Source organism: Ailuropoda melanoleuca, chromosome 18 (assembly GCF_002007445.2).
Source record: "Ailuropoda melanoleuca isolate Jingjing chromosome 18, ASM200744v2, whole genome shotgun sequence".
Lineage (NCBI taxonomy): Eukaryota > Metazoa > Chordata > Mammalia > Carnivora > Ursidae > Ailuropoda > Ailuropoda melanoleuca.
The window spans coordinates 4846479-4870795 of NC_048235.1; the positions used below are offsets into that span (position 1 = coordinate 4846479).

The 24317-nt window shown below is 45.0% G+C and overlaps 1 protein-coding gene and 1 long non-coding RNA gene across 20 annotated transcripts in view; one reads left to right on the plus strand and one right to left on the minus strand.

Moving 5' to 3' along the window:
• The window catches only part of LOC105242154, a 43309-nt gene that overhangs the window by 7587 nt on the left and 11405 nt on the right, over window positions 1-24317 (plus strand). For 4 of the 9 annotated variants that reach the window (XR_004621879.1, XR_004621878.1, XR_004621877.1 and 1 more), the window contains exons 2-5: window positions 11312-11435; window positions 14853-14928; window positions 18746-18852; window positions 19076-23336. This is a non-coding gene — a long non-coding RNA (uncharacterized LOC105242154). Of the gene's footprint in view, window positions 1-11311; window positions 11436-13185; window positions 13491-14852; window positions 14929-18745; window positions 18853-19075; window positions 23337-24317 lie in introns of those variants that run through there. The other 5 variants (XR_004621881.1, XR_004621880.1, XR_004621876.1 and 2 more) reach the window with 5 other exon arrangements.
• Window positions 1841-16203, minus strand: ZNF596 (zinc finger protein 596). 11 transcript variants are annotated; one of them, XM_034647451.1, is made up of 9 exons: window positions 16168-16202; window positions 14941-15984; window positions 13309-13394; window positions 12217-12359; window positions 8404-8486; window positions 6464-6590; window positions 5263-5355; window positions 4713-4795; window positions 1841-4267 (listed from the first exon to the last, which is right to left on the minus strand). In XM_034647451.1, the coding sequence occupies exons 5-9, from the start codon at window positions 8413-8415 to the stop codon at window positions 3020-3022; spliced, it is 1563 nt and encodes a 520-aa protein (XP_034503342.1). In that variant the 5' UTR covers window positions 8416-8486; window positions 12217-12359; window positions 13309-13394; window positions 14941-15984; window positions 16168-16202; the 3' UTR covers window positions 1841-3019. The 11 variants fall into 11 exon arrangements, with proteins under 11 accessions (XP_034503342.1, XP_034503343.1, XP_034503340.1 ...); XM_034647452.1 differs by having other exon boundaries at window positions 14941-15011; window positions 16168-16191; XM_034647449.1 differs by lacking the exon at window positions 16168-16202 and adding an exon at window positions 14182-14332 and having other exon boundaries at window positions 14941-16160.

Here is a 24317-nt window from a genome sequence, read left to right on the forward strand (position 1 = left end):
TACTTATCTCTCCCACTCAGAGCCCCCATGTGTGGTGCCCACAGCTCCCACATCTCTGAACCATTCAGACTCTGGATTCTAGTCTTCTCTTCTCCAGAGCCCCCATAGCTCCCATGGGTCTGACCCCACATTGCTGGTTTTGCTTTTCCCAGGCTCCCCGGTGGGCGTGCTCTGTGGGCCTTTACTGGACTGTTGAGCTGATGCCTTCTACCTCCTGTGCTTTCTGAAACACAGTCCTCTCACACACAAGCCCTAACACCTGCATGTGCACACACAAGATCTGATAACATGTTTATGTTCTGACAGTCAAGTGTGCACCTTCCACACTGATCACATACTCTCAGACACCATAATAACCTATGCCTTCTAAGTCACAGAAACACCAAGGAAACATGACTGTATACAGGTCATATAATCCCCATATGCCCTCTGACCACACACAGTTGCTAACAGAGTGCTTTGATAATAGGGTATTTCACCCTTGGACATCAACATGGAAACCCAGGGCTGAGAAGGCCAGGCATTTGATATAGTAATGAAATGTGTGCTGACCTCCATCAGAACCCAGCACAACTGGTTTGTATAATTGACATATGGGTGTTTGATACAAACACAGTACCAAGAAACTACGTTAGGAAAGTGCAGATAATTAAACCAGTTTCCTACGAGAAAGCATCAAAGTTTTAATGTGATTCCAAGTTGTAAACTGGAGAATTTTTCTTTTTTTTTTAAAGATTTTTTATTTATTCGACAGAGATAGAGAGAGCCAGCGAGAGAGGGAACACAAGCAGGGGGAGTGGGAGAGGAAGAAGCAGGCTCACAGCGGAAGAGCCTGATGTAGGGCTCGATCCCATAATGCCGGGATCACGCCCTGAGCCGAAGGCAGACACTCAACCGCTGAGCCACCCAGGCGCCCCTGGAGAATTTTTCTTATATAAATAGTAACTATTTTCAAAATTCTGACAAATACATTATGCATTAAAAAGAGATGAATCATTCTTTGGTTTAAACGTCTCCAGGTGAATTATTTCCGTTTTGGCCAAGTAGCTTGCATTGGACCAACTAAGCAGTGATAGCAATGAAACCTTACTAAAATACACAAAGCAACTACCCAAAGGCACTGAAGTGTAGCCTGTTCAGATGACTGATACCATCTGAGATAAGGGAAGCTCATACTGGCTTTTTCTACTGAAGCATCTGGAAATGAACACCATGGAAGGACAGTCCAGAGAAATAGGCAGCTTTTCTTGACTGAAACAAAATCAGTGGGAAATTTGTTCAAGCAAAACATTGAGGCTTCTGCTTCCAGGTAAGATGTTGAGTAGAGACAAGACAGACAACAGGAAATGAAAGATTCAAATAAAAATTGTATTGTTTTAAATTCAGAGATTTGTGAAAGCAGAGAGGACTGTAAGAACCATGAAGAGACCATCTGATTTCCACAACTGGGGGAATTTGCTTAGTATAGACACTGAAAATCATAGGCAAAAAAACACTGCCAGGGAATAACAACAAGTAGATGGATATGTAAACGTGTGGACTGGCCTAGGCTGACTGAAATACAGAGAATCTCCCAATACTGGCATCCTTTTCCCCACAGGTTTTTAGATGGGGATAAAGAGTAAAGGAAAGCGTTTTGTCTCCTCAGTTTCTAGTACTTTGGAAGGTGTCTCCGATAAATCTAGAGGAATGACTTGACAGATATGAATGTCTGAATGAAATCAGAGCTGCCACCTAGCCTGAGTGTATTTCAATTCCTGGATGGATAAAGGGATGTTTCTTCACTCTAAGAGAATAATAAACTTGTCTGGGTAAAACCACATCAAGTTCAGTCTCCTCCTTTTTTTTTTTAAGACAACGTGTGAAATAAATTAAAAAATACAAAAACATCCTTGCAAAGCAACAGTAAAGGTGATGGAAAAAAAAAAGACACTGAACAAATCCACATACATATATTTAGATTGGAATTAGGAGGAAAATTTATGATGTTACTGCACAAAATAGAAGTTGTAAGAAACACGAGAAGATGGAGAAATTCAATAGTTCTAGGTTTGGGAAACTATGTCCTGTTGGTGACATTAATGGGTGAGTTTAAGACTTTACACATAGAAAACAAATTAGTGTGAGGACATCAATATTTTCAAACCGAAGGACAGAGATAAAGTGGGGACTGAAAAGGGCATTGCATACTCATAACATTATAAGTTAATTATAAGCATCTGCATTCTCTTTTTTGCCACTTGTGAACAAAGATGACTAATCGTGTTCAAATGAGTGAGTACCAATGACTCGGCCTGTTAACCCAGCAGAAGAAAAGTGCCAGCTGGTCTGGCTTTCTTAATTTGCATGTAGGGGGAACTGGGACGCACAGGTCTCCTCAGCTGGGTGATTTGTGCATCGTGGCTGTTGTGACGGGGCTGTGGGCAGGGTCAGATTGTCTCTGCTTCTAGCTATGCCAAACTGGGTTCTGCCACTAGTAGAGGCAGTGCTTTGTCACTACAGACATCACTGTAAGTCTGTTAAGCATTCTTGAAATAGGATACTCCAATGTCCTCAATCTTCTTCAGGTCCTAGTTCTCACTGAACACAACCCTTTGGCAACAAAATTCTCTTGTCTTCCTAAGGATTTTTTCCCACTTATTTCTTGTTTTAGCAGCTTTCTTCTGCATGCCAAATGTGTTGCTAAATTGAATGAGTGCAGTGATTACAGATCTAGAATCTCTCCTACACAATTCGCTTATTTAAAGGATAAATGAAAGTATTTCTGCGTTGATTACATATTTTCTCTGACATGTAACTTCTCCATTTTGTTTGACAGAACCGTGGATGAAAATTCTTCCACACTCACTTCATTTACATTCCTTCATGTCAGTCCATTATCTAAAGGTTTTGTCATATAGATGACCCACATAGGGATTCTCTCTACTTTGGATTACCTTCAGTTGAGTGAAGTAATAAGGATGAATAAATGCTCTCCCACACTGATTATAAACATAGTGTTTCTTGAGTGTTTGAGCCCTCAAGAGTGCTTATAGTTTGAAGCTATAGGTGGTGAATCTTCCACATTTATTACCTTTACATGTATCTTCTCGTGTTGTCTAAGGTTAAAATATTTACTGAAGGCTTTCCCACATACGTAACATTTATATGGTTTCTCTCCAGTGTGGATTCTCTTATGCAATCTAAAGTTATAACTTCTATTGAAGGCTTTTCCACATATATTGCATTCATACGGTTTCTCACCGGTGTGAGTTCTCTCATGTCGTCTGAGGACAGAAGAGTGATTGAAAGCTTTCCCACATAGGTGACATTCATACGGTTTCTCTCCAGTGTGAGTTCTCTCATGTCGTTTAAGGACAGAAGAATCAGTAAAGGCTTTCCAACACAGATGACATTCATACGGTTTCTCTCCAGTGTGGGTTCTCTCATGTCGTCTAAGGACAGAAGATTCAGTGAAAGCTTTCCCACATAGATGACATTCGTATGGTTTCTCTCCAGTGTGAGTTCTCTCATGTTTTCGGAGGTGAGAACAGTGAGTGAAGGCCTTCCCACAGAGATGACACTCATAAGGTTTCTCTCCATTATGAGTTCGCTCATGCTGTCTAAGGTAAGAAGTTTTACTGAATGTCTTCCCGCAGAGATGGCATCCATATGGTTTCTCTCCAAAGTGAGTTCTTTCATGTTTGTTAAGGTCAGAACAGTGAGTGAAGGCTTTCCCACATAGATGGCATTCATGTGGTTTCTTTCTAGTATGAATCATCTCGTGTCGCCTAAGGTTATAACTCTTACTGAAGGCTTTCCCGCACAGATGACATCCATATGATTTCTCTCCAGTGTGAATTCTCTCATGTTTTCTAAGGTCGGAACAATGAGTGAAGGCTTTCCCACATAGATGACATCCATGTGGTTTCACTCCAGTGTGAATCATCTCATGTCGCCTAAGGTTAGAACTTTTTCCAAAGGCTTTCCCACATTCATGACATTCAAATGTTTTCTCTCCACTTTGATTATTATTGGTTGGTCTACAGGGCAAGCTTTGAATAAAGGCATTCCCACGTTGATGACATTCATATGATTTACTTGTAGTGTGACTCTGCTTATGTATATTAAAAGATGTCAAATAACTGCTGTTTTTTCCACATTCTTTGCCGATATAGGGTTTCTTTCCCATTTTCGGTACCACATATTGTGTCCATGTTAGTATTTCAGTAAAATTTTCTCCGAAATCACTGCATTCAAAAGGATCCTCTTGAGTGTGAGATCTCTGCTTTTTGAAAGGAAATAAGAGACTGTTAAAAATTTCCTCACGTTTATTCCTTCCTTCCTTCATCTACATAGAAATTCTACAGTCAACATTCAGTGGTAGACTCCTACAAAAATGTCTCTATATTGTTTACATAAATACGGGGTATTCCTCTCCAGCAAACATATTTTCTTTTTTGTAGCATCCCAAATGCAGAGATATCTGATTATAGACATTATTATGGTTCAAATGTTAGGTATATAAGTCATGATCATGCAGCTGTCTTTTTGCAAGACCTCAGGTTATGGTTTTGACTTCAGATTAATTTCTTCACTAAAATCAAACTAACCAAAACTTCCTGCTGTGAAAACCCTTGATTCCATCTTAAATTATGGTTGGGTAATTGTGCCCAGTTCCTTATTCAATACCAACATCATTTGAAGTACAGGTTCATTCCCTTAAAGCTTACCATTGCACTGATTAATGTTGTATCCTTCTTGCAGATATGTTGCATGAATATCATTTCTTGTTTTTTAAGATCATCTTCCCTATCTGAAATGATTGGGGAAAAAATTGCCATAGTGACATTGATGGAATTAAAATGCTGAAGACACTAAATGCTCATTTGAGTATGTTTCAAATACACAGAGATGGGAAAGAATGTCAAATTAAGGAATACCATAAGGAGAAGAAACAAACAGGACATCAACAGTTGACATTTTCAGAACTGAAATAGGAGAAAAATAAAATGGAGATGGCAAGTTGGGGAGGAAAAGAGAGGGAAAATCTTCATAGAAGAGAATCATGGAAAGGGACATTTTGTGTATTTTAACTCCAATAAGTACATAACTATTACCTTCCCAAAGACAGACTAGAAACTGACATCTGTTAAGTATAATGACAATATCTGAAAAAATTTTCCCCTATCATATTGTCTCTATTTTTAAAAAGCCACTAAATTTCATTTGTTGATTCTTAGGGCCTACTCACTCACTGACTAGGCTCTTCCTGTAGCTCACCTAGGCTCTGGCATTGCAGCAAACCTATCCCTTTTGAAAGTTGCTCTCCTGGTTCCAAGTGGGAAATCGTGTCTGACTTGTAGAGTTGTCTGCCTGTTCATAGAAAAAAGATAATTGAATTTTGACTTTTGTGCTCATAACAGTGCATGATCATCAATATAGGGCCAACTAATGAGAAAGAAGAAGGTAATCTCTGAAAGTCATCCCAGGTAAAAGCATGTTGAAAACAAAACGGATAGTCCTTCACGAACAGAAGTTTAACTCTTGGCTATTCCCAAGGACATTAAGGACCTATCATTGTTGATGCCTAAGTTCAGAGACAAACTGTGCAATCTTCAGTATTTTAACACAGAAGATACAAGTTCTCACAGCGTTTGAATATTATATCCTAAATGATTCCAATAAGTACAGCTCCACCAGAAAAATCTAGGCTCTACATGGAAAACCACCATTTGTGTTTTTTTTTTTTTAGATTTATTTATTTTAGAGAGACCCGGGTGGGGGGGGAGAGGGAGAGAGAAACTTAAGCAGATTCTATGCTGAGCATGGAGCCTGACGCAGGGCTCAACCCCACAACCCTGTGATCATGACCTCAGCTGAAACAGAGTTGGACACTCAGCTGACTGTGCCACCCAGGCGCCATGGTCTTTTTTTTTTTTTTTTTTTTAAAGATTTTATTTATTTATTCGACAGATATAGAGACAGCCAGCGAGAGAGGGAACACAAGCAGGGGGAGTGGGAGAGGAAGAAGCAGGCTCATAGTGGAGGAGCCCGATGTGGGGCTCAATCCCACAACGCTGGGATCACGCCCTGAGCCGAAGGCAGACGCCCAACGACTGTGCCACCCAGGCGCCCCATCCCATGGTCTGTTTTGTTTGTTTTTTAAATACTGGGTCTGGTCAGTCCCCACAGGAAAAAAAAATAATTTTAAAAAAGTCAATATATTTACTTATCAATTCAAAAATAATGAGTTCCCGGCACTGTTCGGGTGTTGTGAAGATTGAGTAGCAAGAAAGACATGAAATTATGTGAGGAAGATTACACTCTAGTGGGATGACAAAAGTAAAACGTGAAGAAGACTGCTGTGAGGTGGTTGTGAGAGAGAGAGGAGTCTTCAGTGAGAAATGAGGAATCTTTTCCACACAGCTGTTGAACGAGTGAAGGGATGTAGACATACATAATTAAACAGGAAGAGACTCACCAATTGAGACCAGGTGACTGATGTTCTCCAGCATCACATCTCTGAAGAGTCTTCGCTGGGACCTGTCCAGCAGGGCCCACTCTTCCTGAGTGAAGTCTACAGCTACATCCTCAAAGGTCACTGATTCCTAGAAGATTGCGGATGTTCTTTTCAGACAGGGCCATCTCTGCCAGTGTTCAGGGGAGGATGGTACAGGTGACGGCACTAAGGAAGGGGGGGCTGCATGTACAGAAAGTTCTAACAGGATGTTGGCTACAGCCGTCATTTTTAGTGCACACCTGGACATCTGACTTTCAGATACACCCACACATTCAAAATACACACCTTTCATTATCAGGAGATATCAAATGAGAAATGATATAACCTGTGGATTTCCCCAAAAAATTGTAAGTAAGACTTCAGAGGGCGCCTCAGTGGCTCAGTTGGTTAAGCGGCTGCCTCCCGCTGAGGTCATGATCCCAGGGTCCCCATGTCAGGCTCTCAGCTCAGTGGGGAGTCTGCTCCTCCCTTTCCCTCTGCCTGCTGCTCCACCTGCTTGTACTCTCTCTCCCTCTGACAAATAAATAAATAAAATCTTTAAAAAGAAAAAAAGATTTCCAGATCATGAGTATAATTGTCTGGAAAACTTAAAACTAAAACACTATTTGCCACCAATTTCAAGTAAATCTATGGACTCGTTACACAACCTGCCACTTTTTAAGTAGTATGATTAGATTATTCCCCTTTATGACCTCAGTTTCGTCATCCATGAAATGGTGTGATGACCTTTTACGAGTTCTTACACATCCAATGACATAGAAAATGCTAACTAGCAAACATTTCTTAAACACAATAGTTTTATTATTCAGTAACTGTCAGAGTATTGAAGCAATGTCTATAATTCTGCAACACTGAACAGAATTCACACAGGATATGAGATCAGCAGCACATCCTTTTATCTTCACATAATGGGTGTTCATTATAAAGTGTAAGGCTAAATGGTTCAAGGCTAAAAGCCTCATGCCAGAGGCTCTGAGACTTCTGTAATGAAGGATAGTAATATCCCCGACCCTTCTATTGCCTGAGGCCCTCCACATATCAGTTATCATTGTGCTTTTCTTTATCTTGTCTTTCTGTTCAAGCATGCTTAAAGCCACTTTATTGTTCTTGTCTCTTCAGCTCATCAAAAATTTCCACAGGTCCCTAGGTTTTATTTTACCTCCTATATGCCTTTTCCTGAATTACACTGAAAATTAAGAAAATAATATTCCCTATACATTGTTTTCAGTTATCAAATTTGAACAAAGGGAAGTTACAAAGAGGGGGGAAAATCAGGACTTGAGATGAGCAAAGTAATGAATTTTAGTTTTCTCTTTTATAAGTTTCAAAAAGTACAAATACATTCTATAAAAACTTTTAGGAGGTTTAAACTTGGGGAAAAAAAAAAGAATGACTCCTCATTGGCTTCTCTGACATGACCATCATCCATTTTCCCTCACTATTAATTAGCATCCCGCCCCAGCACATACTACACTGGACTGACTAAGCTCACATACGGGAACATCTGCCTTCTTACTGGGCTGTAAAGTTTTGCTCTCTATTCTTCTTTATCACCTGTATTAACCTGAATCCTAAGCCCATTACAGTCAATAAAATGGTTAACAAGTGAATTTTTGGTGCCAACTAGGGCATGGGATGGATATGAAAAAAAACTCTCTCATCTCTCCTGAAAATATAGGGCATTAACCGAGGCTGAGACATCTTAGCATAATATTGGGAAAGAGATTACCACGTGGTGAGTCCTTGACCAAACATGACCATTCCACACTTCTTGGAAAGCTTCAAGTTCAGATCCTTGAAAAACTTGAGTGTACTTAGAACATGAATGCTTGTAGGAGATTTATGTCCACATGATGGCAACAGACATGCTATTTCAGTAGAAAGAATATGTCCCTACTCACTTGTGAGTCCATTCTTAGTAGCTCGGTTGCCAAGGGTCTTCTGGGTTTTCACTCATACACAGTCTCAGCAACAGGAGGCAAAGCTGAGGAATGAGAAAGGAGCCATGAAACTCCAAGCTGCCCACAATTTCCATACCCACTTGTTACAAAGCCCCACTCCTCCACCTGGAAGTAACCCCCAGCAGAACTGACAGAAACATGCAGTGTGCTCCAAAGGAAATGGGGAGGAGAGGACGGCTCTCCAAAGTTAAGGCTCTGACTATTGTTGCTTGGAAAGAAGATAGAAGTACCCTTGATTTAGGAAGAATGTGAAAAGTCAATTCCCTCCTGATTCCAAAATAGGATTTCTGGCACCTGCCACACGTATAAGCATTGTGAAATTTCTCAAACTGAGGTATTAGTTTATTAGCAGTTTCCCTAACTCCTCCTCAGCCCTCTGGTGTTGAGACAGCCCTATTCTTCCCTGTCCCAGCCCTCTGGATACACATATCATCCATCTTTGTCTCCTCCAAGGAAGGTCTGCAGGGCCTCCAGCAATATCACTCCAACACTGACCTTTAGATTTGTTCTGAATGGGTTTGGTCATGAAACAAGATTGTTAAGAATGCATTTTATGGGGGTGCTTGGGTGGGTCACTCATTGAGCGTCTGACCAGTTCAGGTCATGATTCTGGGGTCCTGGGATGGAGCCCTGCATCATCAGGCTCCCTGCTCAGCGGAGTCTGCTCCTACCTCTCCCTCGGCCCCTCCCCCTGCTCGTGCTCTAATGAATAAATAAAAAAATCTTAAGAAAAGAATGCATTTTATGGTAAGATTAAGGGATCAAACACACATCTTACAAATTTAGCCCTTAAAATCCCCTGCATCAGAAAACTGCCGGAATATGTGGGTTACAGCACAACTGTCACGTTCAACAATCTTTACAGGGTAGTACTTCCAGAAATTATAGAATGAAAGGATTTTAGGAGGACGTTTATTTACTCCAGCTAAAATTTTAGAAAATTGTTCACTGAAATCTGCATTAGCTGCAACTTCCCTGAATTTCACTGTTTCATTTTGTGTATTTGTGTAAATGTGAAAGCATTTATCAATTGTAAATCCTCTCCTAAAACATCCATAGTAAGTAAATGTATTTCATGGACAAATGATGATAATGAGTCACAAACAGAAGTAGGTTTAACTTACCCATTTGTATCTCACGATAAAGTTTTATTTTATGTGATTCTGTGCTTGGGAGGTATAGATAATTTATTCATTTTTTTTCCCTCAAAAGAATTCTGCTAATTATGGTTTCATTATTAATTTAATAAATGCCATCATCAGAGGTTCAGGAAACTTTAGTAATATGACAAAACTCCATGCATGCCAGCATATACATGCACATAAGCATACATTAGAAAAATGTTACAGGCAGAATTTGAATTTTCCATTGCCTTTCTCCTGCTCTCAAATTTTAAGGGTTACACATCACACCTAGATTTTACCTGGAACAGTACCCCTAACATTAACAATCAGAGGCCCCACCCTGTTTTGATAACCTACTGGCCTTGCTTTTTCACAGAATTAGTTCCTGTGTCCATGTTCTCTACTGCATGAGAACCACAGCATTGCCCCAGTTCCCAAACGTCAGCCTCCAGGCCTCCTGATTTTTACTGTCCAGTTTAAATTCAGTTACTCACGCCCATAGATATTTACCCAGACTAATGTTATTTATGTCTTTTTACTATGGCTACTGATCAAGGCTCCAACAGCAGGTGACTCCACACACCTGCCTATCCCATTACTGTATGTGGCAACACGGGACTAAGACACTGACCCTCCTGTATATGTGAAGTCACAACTTGCAGTGGCTTCCAAATGTATCTGGCAACACCATTCTTGTTTGGTAACTAATAAATCTTCCATGCTCCTTAAATATTTCAAACCTCCATGCCTTTGAACTCACACATTCTGATTTCTCTCCTCACTTTCCAAAACACGATTTTTTTTTCCTACTAAGTAAACAAATTACATAACTTGACAGATTATTTCTTCTTTTTTGACAGATGATTTCCAGAGTGAATGATCACTGTAAGCACTGATTTTACTATAAATAGGATATTTTATTTTATTGTGGCAAAATACACACAATGTAACATTTACCAATCCTAATCTTTTTTTTTTTTTTTTAAGATTTTTTTTTTTTTTTTAAGTAATCTTACAACCCTGAGATCAAAACACATGCTCCACTGACTGAGCCAGCCGGGTGCCCCCCATTCTAAACATTTTTAAGTGTTCAGTCCAATGATGTTAATACATTCATAATGTTGTGCAACTATCACCACCATCTATCTCCAGAACTCATTCCATCTTCTAAACCACTGAACAACTCCTATTCTTCTTCCCACCCTCACCCTTTGACAACCATGGAATTGCTACTTTCTATCTCTAAGTAGTGTATGTTTTAAACTGATGGTAAAGGAATAAAAATTTTAAAATCTTAAGACATTTCTTTATAGAAGAATATATTGTTTCTGAAGAAATATCATGCAATCTATTTTCCTTTTAGGTAGGATGCCATAAGGAATGCCCTGTCATTTTCTTTAACAATTTAATCTTCTGACAATAAAAGATCTTTCGTATGTATTATTTTAGCAGTAAACCATTAGTTGATGAACTTTTTGATTTTCATGTATCTTTGATGTATTTTTTTTTAAAGATTTTATTTTATTTACTTGACAGAGACTGAGAGAGAGCACAAGCAGGGGAGGCAGAGAGAGGGAGAAGCAGACTCCCCACGGAGCAGGGAGCCCGGCTTGGGGCTCGATCCCAGAGCCCTGAGATCATGACCTGTGCCAAAGGCAGACACTTAACCCACTGAGCCACATAGGTACCCTCTTTGATGTGTTCTGTCTTTAACCTATTTACAGCAACATTTGTCACTTGAGAACAAGAGATGATCTCCTTTTTCAAGTCAACTCAGAACAAAGACTGTACCAGAGAGTGAAATTACACGGATGAATAAAAGCAGAGAGATCATCTCTCCTTGTGGAGGTAAGTCTAATTTAGAAGAAATTATTTAAAGAAATAATGACAAGGATATTCTCTGTACAAATACTAAAGCATTTCATTTGTGGAGGTGGGGAAACACTATTAAAATGCACACATAATTTATCTGACACCTTAAAGTTTAGTTGGGAGAGCATTAGAAAGTTTAGCAAAGACAGAAATAGGTTCAGCCCTCACCCCTTCCATGAGGGAGCAAGTGTAACATTGTAGACACACTGCAGAACATACTGTGCCCCAGAAAGTGAGAACACACCAGCAGGCAGTTGAGGAATGGGATGAACTTGAGATGGTGGCAAACAAGCAGATTTCAGGGACCAAAGCTCACTGTAATTGGATTGTCTTTAATTTTTTTAAAAAAGATTTTATTTATTTATTTGAGACAGAGACAGTGCATGAGAGAGAATGAACATGGGGAGGGGCAGAGGCAGAGGGAGAAGCAGACTCCCTACTGAGTAGGGAGCCCAATGCAGGACCCTGGGATCATGACCTGAGCCAAAGGCAGACGATTAAACGACTGAGCCACCCAGGCGGTTCTTTAATTAAATAATTTTAAATACCGCAATAATTAGATCACATCAACAGACCCTTAGAAAAACATCTGACCTTTCAAAATAATTGAGAATCTTAAAAATTCATGTCAAATAGCGGGAAATATTTTTTGTTAATCAAGAAAACCTCAGCAAACAAATTCAGCAGCAGATAAAGCAGCAGTCCCACTCAAGTGAAGGCTGAGAAGACAGGGCTGGCTAGGGCTGCTGCCACTCACCACTGCCTGGGATGCTTGAGGCTGGACGAAGAGAAACAGAGAGGAAGTACAAACACAGAGTCAAGGAGCTGGAACTGCAGCTATTCTCCAAAGAGATGACTTCAGATTCCAAAGTACAGGAGAATCCTTTGTAATGATCATACCTAATAAAATATTTTCAGAGGTGGACAGATCTATACTTAATATACTGAAATCAATACTTTCTGTTTTGTTAATTTAAAAACTAAGCAAACACATTTTAAAAAAGTCTTTACTGGCTCCCATTTGAAATCATTTTGTAGACCCATGGAAAAATGTTTTAAGAACTTTTTGAGGACATAAAATGACAGGAGTAGAGCCTACCAAACCAATTCTTAAACTAGAGGACACTGTGACATAAAAACCTCAGTGACTACAGAAATTTGATGCAATCCAGATTTAAAAGTAACACCTGGTATTTCACATAAAAACTGACAATTACCTTAAAAGTCAGTTTTGTGTTGATTTTGATTTTGGGTGAGGATATAGTCAAAACAATTTGGAACAGAAAAAAAATGAACGTAGGTCAAATTACCTCTGAAGAAATATTATCTGAAGCTTTAACACAATTAAGTAGTTAAAATAAAAACAATATTCAGTGATACAGTATTAGAATTAAATGGAATATAATATTTTTTAACGTGAAATAGGCGATGCCTTCCACAGGAAAAAGAAAAAGCAAAGGGCATGAAGAAAGGATTTTGGGTTTCACCACATAAACACTGTAAGAACAACATATGTGTCTGTGTATTTATGATTAAACTACAAAATAAAAAATAGTATGTAAATGCACTTGAAAAATAAATTAGAAAAACATTTAATAACATAGGTGTATAAAATATGGCTCTTAAGTAATTAGCAAAATGGAAATAAAGAGTTGTCATTTCATCCAAATCTACACGTATGTATGTGTATGTATGTATGTACATAATGAATTCCTGGCTTTTGCAGGGGGGAATCCTCGTGAGTTGGTCATGGATAAAGATTTCTTTGTAATTCTGGGGGGGCCATCAGGCCAGAATCTGTCACAACATGAAAGATGCCATCTCCTGGTGCAGCAAACTCCCCACTTACCCAGACGGTAGGAACCCTCAGAAACCTGCAGAGGGGTTGACTCTTTACAGATCCACGAACAGTAATGGCACGTTGGGATCGATGTGCTGTGAACAATTTTAAAATCCTCTTTATGTTAGACATTTAAGTTGATTTTAACTAGCAATTAGTGAATAAAACGCTCATTATGTGTTGAAGTGCCACCTCAATTTGTCACGGCTGTCAGTTTGTAATCTCTCCCTTCTATTGCAAATTATTAATATTTTTAGCTCAAATGCACACATTCACTTTATTAAGCTTCAGATACATTATACAATCAGGTGGAACAAGTTTCCCCTTATGGGTTTTCTTTTATAGGATTTTTCAAAGTATTCCTGAGATTAATTCACTTTAATCCTGGTGTGTAAAGAGCTAACGGTACATCCAGATTTGGTCCTTATACAATACCTACGGACAAACCTCACTGATACTATGGTGCCCAGTCCTTGTCTCTAATCAGTGTCTGGGCATGAAGCACTTCCCATGAAGATCCCCTAAATGGAGCCACTTCACAAGTTCCATGTCAATGGTTCGCAGAGAGATGGAATTGGTCTGGAGTCGGGAGAGCACAGAGGGAAAGCCATGGGTGAATGAGGAAATGTGTTAGGCAGGATACCTGAGAGTCAGAGACTAGTATGTCCTAAAAACAGCATTTCAAGAAGGAGAGGAGAATAATCAACAGATAAGTGAACTTTTCCAGAGAAAGAGCCATTCCTAAGTCATCATCGTCATCCTTCTTCTACTCTGAGCAACTCTCTCAGGAAAGATCAGTCTTGAGGGGCCACTCCTCAGTTTGGAAAATGTGCCATTCAGGTCTTTGAATAACTTGTCCCATTCCTGGGCTACAACACTCACGTAGGGAGGAAATCAGCACGTGGAAAAGGTGGTCCTCTGCAGTCTACTAAAGCACCAGGGAACAGGGATGATAAACTTGCAGATGGAGAGGAACAGGTGTCTGCCTTGTGCTTCATAATGCCCCTGCATCCTGGTGAAGCCCACCTGTCACCTGGCATTCAGAGGAATGGGAGTCTGTGTGACTCTCCCTTTCAAGTCACAATCCTTGCAGTCTCTTGCTTTATAGACTGAACACAGGATCACCAAAGGAGGATATGGAGTTTTCTCTTCTCCTGTCTCTGAGCTCCCAGGCTCTCTCCCATCCATTAACACCCATGGCACTTTGCCCTCCCATCGCAGAACCAAGGCTTACCTCCTCATTGGAGAGATACACTTGTTTTGTGCTTATTTTAAAATTTTGGGCTTATTTTAAAAATCCCCTTCCCAGCTGCCTTGTGCTCTGTGTGTGTGTGTGTTTTGGGCCAGGCAGAAATGTGAGGAGAGGCTAGTGGAGAGTAAACCGTCATTGGTCTTATGCATGCCTTGGCCTGCAGTCAATAGTGGCAAGGCTTGCCCTTCTCATCCCTGTCCATGAAGATTCCAGCCCGTATTCCATCCCCCTGAGCAAGAGCAACTTCTCTATTTCATGGTTTTACTCACAATGATTAAAAGCTTTCAATTTTTTTTTCCAGAACATCACATCAATACATCAAAAAATGTATTGTTAAGAAGACCTAATTATTGGCATGGGAAAACATACAAGGTCAGGTATGGAAGTACCTTTGAGCACTGTGTTTATCATGATTAGATGAGACATGTTAGAATGAAGTTCCAGAATGATGCATTCCATCCTACAATATTTGGTTTAAAAAAAAAAAAAGGACAGAAAATTTGAAGACATCATATACTTAGTTGGAAACTTTAGTTCTCAGATCATGTAATTAAAGGATCACACAAATGGGGCGCCTGAGTGGCTCAGTCGGTTAAGCATCTGCCTTGGCTCAGGTCATGATCCCGGGGTCCTGGGATCGAGTCCCACATTGGGCTCCTTCCTCAGCTGGCTACTCCCCCTGCTTGTGCTCTCTCTAGATAAAGAAAATCTTAGAAAAAAAAAAATCACATAAAAGGAAGGAAGGTGTTGAGTATTACACTACCTGTTTAAATCTAGTTTTGAATGGGAAGACAAAAATCAATATCTCCAACAACTGCACACAGAAATACTGTAACATTATTTACTAATCAACAAAGAACACTTTAATAGGGAAAGCAATTTAGAACTTTAAAAAACTTATCTAACGCGTCTGCAATATCCCCTTCCATCGCCCGCGGCCACTGTTGGTCAGAGTCTCACTATATTGTCCCTATTCCCGTGTTGACCTGTCTTCACAAGCTATACTGTTCTCCCCAGGCCACATTCTTCCTCACTTTCACTGCTTCTTTCAAAGTCCTCTGTAACCACCCACCTCCCATCCCCCACGTTACTCCGTTTTAAGCCCTTGCCGTCCCTTCTTCGTCCCCTCTCCTTGTCTTTTCTCCTCATCCTCCCGACACACCGCGACACTCTCCGGGATGGAGGCGCTCCCTTTCCAGCGGGAGCCAGCACGCGAACCCCTAGGGGGAGCAGGTCTGGGGGCGCAAGGACATGGGTTGTCACAGGACAAACTCGCTCTCTTCCCTCAGTCCCGGGCTCACGGGCCTCCCCGAGGCGCTGACGGTGTCCCCGGCCGCGGGAGGGCGACGAAGGCGGCAGAGTTTCAGGAGGGGACTGGGTTCTGTGGAAGGCCTCGGGGCGACTTCGACCGGAAACAGACACGGACCACTGGACTAGGGAGCGGAGGGACAGGCGCCCTGAGCGTCTCAGGGCAAGGCCGAACTCCCCGCGGGTCTGACGGGCGGCTGCGGGGCCTGTGGCGCCCGCAGGAATCCTCGGACCCCGGGCGTGGAGAACGGAGCCAGGAAGGGACGGAGGAGCCCGGGTTTAAACCTCAAAGACCAGAATTCACTTACCAGAGCAGAACCTTCGCTTCCGGAAATCCTCTTCCGGGTTAGTAGGAAATTACATGAGGGGGCGGGGCCTTTTCTGGGACGGGGAGGCCAACGTGGGGCGGGGCCGTGCGGTTGCGTACGGAGGTAGGAAGAGGCGGCCGCAGACCGTCCTGTCGGCTAGTGGTCGCTACTGCGCGCCGGCCGGCTGGCCGCTCGGGTCGGTTGGCGGCTGCTTGGTGTCCGAGGGAGCCTGTCGCTCCTTCCCCACTTCCGGGGAGCTGTTTGGGGCAGTTCCTTAGGGTCACGAGGCCTCTTACCCTGCGTGCGCAGACGTCTCCCGGTTGGGGTGACCGGTTTGTGCACGGCCCCCGTTGTCTGGACGCGCTGGGCTGGGGGTGCGGGGTCGGCGAGACCCCGGCCGAGGCTGCTGCGCTGGGCGCAAGTTCGCGGAGCGAGCAGAGGTGGCGGAGGCCAGCGGGGAGAGAGCGGAGCGTCCTCGGCGGGAGGCAGAGCCGCAGCCGCGGGCTCGGTGTCCGGGACTTGCGGCGAAGCGGGGCTGGCCTTCGAGGATCGGTGTAGGTCGTTAAGTGCTCCGTGTATGGCAAGTTCACGTTGTCCGACGTCTGCTGCCGGAGCTATCTGAAAATGTGTAATTGTTTAGGGGAAAAAAATGACACGTGTTAAAGCGCAGTTAAGGATACTTTCTTGAGGGTGTGGGGCTATTTCCACATTTGGTGTAGGGACACTGCAATGAGATTTTGCAGTGAGAGGGGGAGATTGGACTCAACTGCGAATACAGTGTGGCAGTTGGTAATTTATAGCCAAGGAGCAGAGTGGTAGTGGTGGTGGGGGGGGGTCAGTGGATAGCAAATTACTAGCAGGAAATATGAGAGGTTAGAGGTTGTGAGTAAAATGACCTAATAGGCTTCTTGCTGAAGACCATCCAGGGTGATCACACATGAATTGTGGGATAGTGGAGGATAAAGAATCTGCGCAGATATTATGGGGGCTAAGGGCAGGCTGCCCCAAAATGTACAATGATATATTGATTATTTTAAATAAAAATTACTTAAGAGACAGACTATGCAAGAAGGACACTCAGACTCTCCTCTTTCTCCCTGAAGGCAGGAATTAAATCCGCTATGTGGAGGGTATCATCTCTGTACCGATGAGAGAAAAACTCTCTAAAGGGCTAATATACAGAGGAAGCCGTTTTAGATTTCTAAGTCAACATAACTGTATATAGACTTTGTACAAACTGCAAACTTGATTTATGGCCCCCCCACACGCGCATTGTACATCTGCTTTGAGAATGAGCAGTGAATCCTTTCCTAAAGGAAGACGATTTTGTCCTTGCGATATCCATCAATGCTCTCACTCTCTGTATTTATTTAAGATAAAACTCGTGATTCCTGCCAGCGTGTTAATCTATAATCTTTTGAGCTTTTACAAGATGTAAAAAGTACATAACCTTGTAAAAACTGTTCATTCTCCCAAGCACATTCTTCTCTGTGAAGCGTGTGTTTCCTGGGCAGCCGTCTGAACTTGGGCTCGAAAGAAACTCTTTCTTTCTTCTAAAAGATATGTTCGCTTTGCATCAGCCTTTCCTGTTGTAGTCAGCAGGGTATCAGCATCTGTGAGACAGCTGCATGTTGTCCAGACCTCGGCGCTGGCTAGCAGCCAGGACCTCTGTGCTCCTCTGACTTCTCAGCACCTCATGGGTTTGTTTGTTGGGTGAGTTCTGATATCCCGATCTCCTCAATTTGAGTTGAGGGCCTGACTTTTATTCCAGCTGTTGAAGGGTGCTGGTCATGTCCTTTTTTTTTTTTTTTTTTTTTTAAGATTTATTTATTCATTTAAGAGAGTGGGAGAGAGAGTGCGAACAGGGAACGAGGGAGAGAGAATCTCAAGCGTACTTCCAGCCAAGCGCAGAGCCCAATGTGGACAGATCTTAGGACCCTGAGATCATGACCTGAGCCGAAACCAGAAATCGGATGTCCAACAGACTGAGCCACCCAGGTGCCCCTACCAGTAATGCTCTTTAGGTGGGAATAACCTAGAGGGGTTCAGTTGTTGGGTTGTTTTAAATTGGCATTATACTACTTGATGTAATTGATAAAAGCCTTGAGTAAATTTTCTGGCTAGAAATATGAGAGACTGAGTCATTCAGCTTGGAAGAGAAAGGACATTTGCTGCTTCTGGACAAACAGCACTTTGGGGAGACTTCCCAGGAGAGATACCTGGGAAGCCTTGATTGCTGAGGAAGCCCCGGGGCCCATAGGGGCAGTCAGTACCAAAGGGGACCAACAGTCCTTAGTGTCAGATGAAGCCTCAGAAGGCTCTTCGGAGTATGGGCCCCCTGCACCCTGAAGGCTATGCCAGTGGGTGGGGTAGGCTAGATCTCCATGGGGGTTGGCATGCCCCCTGCTCACAGGGTGCTGACTGTGCATGGGCAGGTGGGGATGGTGGGGTAAGGTTGGGACCTGGAATTGGGCAGTGTCTGGCCAGGCTGGGTGACAGGAGGACACTGTTGGGGGTGTTCATGCCATCTGCCTTTTTCCAAGCCTTAACCTGCGTAATTGGGCCTATCGCTCCTTAGGGCAGACCTGGAAGACTTGGATTGCCGTGCCAGGTCCGCACCTGGCCACTGACTGAGGAGCCGGCTGAACGCAGCTCCTGGGAGCCTGTGGGGCAGCCTGTCTGCAGGTGAGCGTCCGTTGCCGGTTGAGAGCTGCCACGTCAGAGGGAGTTTCAGTGGGCGGTTTCCCTCTACCTGGAGGTTGTACAGATAGACGTGGACTCTTACTGTGGTGGAACTTTTTCAGTATTGGCCCCGACATCTGTCTAATTTGTATTCCTGTATTAGAAACATATACATATTTCATCCAGAATGTAATGCTATAAATATGTGGCCTGCCTTTCTGCACAGGACTGTATGGCTACGAGGATATTCTTCATTAAGACAGCTGGGAGACTGGATTCCTGGTAAGCCCGGGACCCCATGGGCAGCCCTTCAGGTAAAGTGAGGACTGACACCTCAGAAATACTTGGGGATGGGAGGTCTCCTTCTGCCCTGGACGGTGTTGGGGTGGTTCCAGTGCGAATCATGGCGCCAGTGGCCTGGAGGGCCTGGACTGGCCGCCCGCCCTCACGTGGTGGAAGAGGTGCTGTACGTGAGCAGAGCACAGCAAAGCCAGCATGGCGCAGGGCAGTGTGTTGGGAGTAGCCCATTAGGAGCAGGACGTATCTGCCTCATTCCATCAGTCATCAGGACCGCTGAACGTATTTGCCTGAGGGCAGAGCTGGAGGGATGGGGGGGTGGTGGTGCGGGATGTTCTGGGGACCCTCCGAAAACCTCTGGGAGCCTTGGGTGTTGGAGGATCCCTGGGCCCAGTGGGGCATCCGGTTCAAGTTGCCACCTTTGAAAGCATTTAAGGGAGAAACCACTCCAGACCGTGGTGGTATGTAGGTTTGGGGGCCCAAGCTGAGCCCAACAGCCCACAAGGTAACCAGCAGACAAAGGTTAGGTAACAGTGAGGGGCTGACTGTGCACCCTCAGGCTGAGCCTAATTGTCAGGGACCCACTATGCATGCACAGCCAGAGGCTGGCTGAGAGGTGTCTGACTGGGTGTGAACAGGCAGCCGAGGCCTGAGGGAATGCATGCAACTGAAAAGACAAATGGGAGGGAGGGAGGTCCTGGGCCCTGGAGCAGGCTCCGGATGGACCCTTTGACCTCAACATAGACCCCAGGGAGTGCTGGTTTTTGAGAAGCCCCGGGACTCAATGAAGCCCCCAGTTTCGAAAGGGATCTGTCTGTGCCAGTCTGAAGCTTCTGCCTTTGAAACAGTTTCAGGGAGTAACCACTCTCCACCCTGGGGTGGTGCACTTTGGTGCGCTGGCCTGAGCCCAGTATTCCATGAGGGGCTTGGACAACAAAGTTGGGGGGGCAGGTGAATGAGGAGGGCTGACTGCACACTCACAGGCTACCCAGGCCTGGGGGCGGGCCTGGACTTGGAACAGGAGACCATAGGTACAACTCTGACCCCAGTAGCCCACCGTGGCCCTGATTGGCAAGGTGTCCTGGCAACTACCAAACGTGCGTGCACAGTTGGACGCCAGTGATGGGGGGCCGACTGTATAGATGTGGCTGCCGTAGGCCCTGCAGGGCCTGGATCTTGAGAAGCAGCCATGAGCAAAGCCTAGGCGTGGATGCAAGCTCCTGGTGGGACGTGGTGTCTGCAGAATCCAAGCTATATTCTTCCCAGCTGCACATACCACCCCTGAAGACAGAGCTGCAGGAATCTGGGCTGACTTGACAGGAGGGTCTGGAGGGACAGTCAGGCTGCCCTCTAGAGGGACACCTGGAGAAGCCTGGGACCCCTCAAACAGCCAGTCCACCTGGGGGTGACTGTCACCAGGTTGAACCTGCCACCTCAGAAAGATTGTTTTCTTGTGGGCTGCCTCCACCCTCCTGCTCTGGGGTCGACCTCTGGAGCTCTGCAGGACTGGAGGCCAGGGTGGGCTAGTGGGCTGGCAAAGGGTAGACGGTGCCTGTACAGGCCATGCGGGTCAGGGTAGCCATGGACCTGGAACAGGGCAGTTGTAGGAAGAGGCCGTGTCACAGGTGTAGTCTACTTTGTGGGTCCCTGAAGTCAGTCTCATAGGAAGTCTTAGCTCACACACAGTTACATATTTCCACTGGAGCCGAGCTAGATGCAGTTGCACTCCCTTGTCAGCATGGGTCCAGCGGCTTCCTGGGTGGTATCTTCCCACAAAAGACCCCTTGGAGCCTTGATTGCTGGTAAAGCTGGGGACCCCATCAGGCAGGCAGGCTTGCTGGGGACTGACTGCCACCACTTTCAGACTGCCTCCTCTGAAAAATTCTCGGGGGTGGCATCCCTCTGCCCAAGAGACTCTGTGGGTCATTGGGGTGTGGGCAGAACTCCAGAGGCAGAGAGAGACCTGGCTTCCTCATACAGGCGAGGGGATAGCAAGGCATGCAGATGCAGGAGCCGGGACCAGAAGAGGGCAGGTGTGCAGAGAGGTTGGCTCTTGTGAATGGGTCTTTGGCTATTCAAGTCCTCTGCCTAATTCCCAGCTCTGTTACACAAAGGAGTCTGTTTTCCCCCCAAGGTAAAGCTGGAGGATTATGGACTGCCTTGGCCAAAGAGGGCCCATGTGGCTGTCAGGGTATCCTTCATGAAGAGACACCTGGGAACCTTGATTCCTGGTAACCCTGGGATGCCATCAGGTACACAGCCAGTTGTGGTAGGGACTGACTGTTGACTCAGAAACATTTTGTAGGGGAGCGTACCTTCTGCCCTGGAAGGTGTTCAGGTGTTTTGGGGTCCACTCAAGGCCCCAGAAGCCTGGAGGGCCCCAGCTGGCCCTGCTGCCCTGGGGGGGGCGGTAGAAGTGGGGGGCACTGTGAAAATTGCACCATGCAGGGGACCCAGAACCCGAGGGACGAGGCAGGTGTTGTGAGTGGATGGTTGACGGTATGAAGGATCTGCTTCGTTTTCATCATTGAATCTTGCTCTGAGAGCAGAGCTGGAGGAATCTGGTGAGCCCCCCTGGATGAGCCTTTGTGGGATTGTGTGGGGGACCCACCAGACACAGACCTCTGGGAGCCCTGGATGTTGGATAATCCCTGGGCCCAATCAAGCATGCAGTCCAAAAGGAGTCTGTCTCTGGGCAGTTTTAAGTTGCCACCTTTGAAAGAATTTGGGGGAGTAAGCTATCTTGACCCTGGGATGTGCAGGTCCAGGGAAACTGGTCCAAGCCCAACCGGCCAAGAGGAAATCAGACTTCTGGGTGCCTTTCACATATGGGCCTGCTGGGGCTCACTTTCCTGCCCACATGGGTTTTTAGGAGACCAGACAGGCTAGGGCTTTTTCTAGGGGCTGTTTTAAGTAGGAGAGCTTGGTTCTTTTCTTAGCAAGGTTATCTCAGAGTGAAGGGTAAATTGTGTCCCCAAAGAGGGATAAGTCCATGTCCTGATGTCAGGACCTCATTTGGAAGTAGGATCTTTGTAGAGTTAAGTACGTAATAGGAGTCATTAGGGTGGTCCTAATCCATCCTGACTTGTGTCCTTGTAAAAAGAGGAGAGACACAGACACAGGAAAAGCCGTGTAAAGACAGAGAGTGATGCAAGAGGCACTGCCACACCCTGGGGATCCCTGGAGCCTCCAGAAGCTGTGGCCCCTATGTGGTGGGGGGAGGGGGGACCCCAGATGGTTCCATGTCCCCTGCGTGATGGTGGGGGGTGACCCTGGACAGTTCCATGTCCTCTGTGTGGCAGGGGACCCCCAGACAGTTCAGTGTTCCCTGCGTTGTGTGGGGAGGTGACCCTGGACGGTTCCATGTCCCCCGTGTTGTGGCGGGGGAGCAACTCCCACAGGATGCTCGCCAGCAAGTTAGTTCTGTAGGAGACTGCAGGGCACTGAATCCCCACACCTGCTTGGCCATCACAGCCTTCCTCTTAGGTCTTCGGTCAGCACAGGATGTCCCTGGGGCCTGGGGCAGCTGGGCCTTCAGCCTCCACATGGGGGCCTTCAGGTGCTGACGAAAAGTGCAAGTTACTCTGCCAGGATGTTGGAAGGTGAACTTCTCAGTGGCCGCCTGGAATGGGGGCTGCGAGTGGCACTTAATGACTAAATTAGAAGCAGAGAGGGTGAACATTGTTGGGCTATAAATGGGAGGGAAGGTCTGACACTGCCATGTGGATGACCTTGAAAACATGGTGCTCAGTGAGAGAAGCCACATGGCGTATGATCCTGCATATGGAGTGTCCAGGACCCACAGACAGGGGATCCATGGTTCCTGGGCCACCAAAGGGTAGGGTCACGGGGATTTTCTACAGTGGACGGTGGCAATGGTTGTGCCACTCCTGAATATACAAAACACTGAGGTTTATATTTTGAATGAGTTAGTTGTAAGGTGTGTGAATTCTACGTCAGTACAGGTGTTGTATCAGAAATAACTCAGGGATTCCAGAGCCGCCTCCACAGTCTGTCGCAGGAGCTGTGAGCAGGGCAGGACCGGTGAGTCTGACCAGGCGCTCGGAGCGTGCCGCACAAAATCCCTGCCGCATGAAGTTCTCGGGGGCCAATTTGGACCTCAGCCCGCGAGGCCCGATTCTGCGGCCTTGCCATCCTCTCAGGAATGAGGCATCGCCCCCCAGCAGAAGGTGAGTGGACCTGAACAGCCCCTCCTTCTCTCCCGAGAATGGTGACCGCTGAGCTGTACCACAGCAACCAAGGCAAGAGTGTGGTGCACGGAATGACTGAGAAGTTTGCCTCGGTGGGGCGGGCTCTGCGGAGTCCGGAGTCCTTGAGCCCCCGGCCTGAGGGCATGGGAGCTTCCTCCCCAGGGTCAGGGTCTCTGGCCTGGGTCCCTAAAGGGTGGGGGCTGTGCTGTGAGGCCTGGGGGTTGAAGCAGCCAGGGCATTAGCATTTTCCTGGTAGAAGTCATGCTACTTCTGGTAGTTTGTTGGGAAGACCACCTTTTTAAAAGTAAAGAATAACTTTAAACTTCCTTTTTATATTAGGAATCATTTTGTATATGTGGAAAATATAAAATTGTAAATACAAAGCAGTCATCCAGACCATGAAACAGCACGGATAGTAAGTGCCCAGAAGTGCACTGCCCGGGTCATAACCTCCTCCCCACCATGAGCTAACTGTCACCCGGAATCTGGTGGTCACAGTATTCTGGTGCTCATGGTTTACCCCACATGTGCACCCAGAAATAATGTAGCCCAGCTCCGCCTGTTTCAGCTGTGTGTGCAGGAGGGCCTAGTGCCGTCTGCTTTGTCCTTTTTTTCCCCCCCAGTTTCTGTAAAATTTAAATTCAATTTGCCAAGTTATAGCACAGCATTAGTTTCTGATGTAGTGTTCGGTGATTCCTCAGTTGCATATCACACCCAGCGCTCATCACCGCACGTGCCCTCCTTAAGACTTGTGAAAATACAAGTTAAAAAGTGAATGTGAAAATTGAGTTGATATAATAGGCATCTAGTTGAAATGAGAAGGCAAAAAGAAAAATACAACAGAGAAAAAAAGCATGAGAAAAGGAAAAAAAAGAAAAGGAGAATTATATTTGAAAAATAAACAAGTCGCGAGGCCACACCTGGAGCTCAATATACAATTTCCCCTGGCGTTGGGATTTC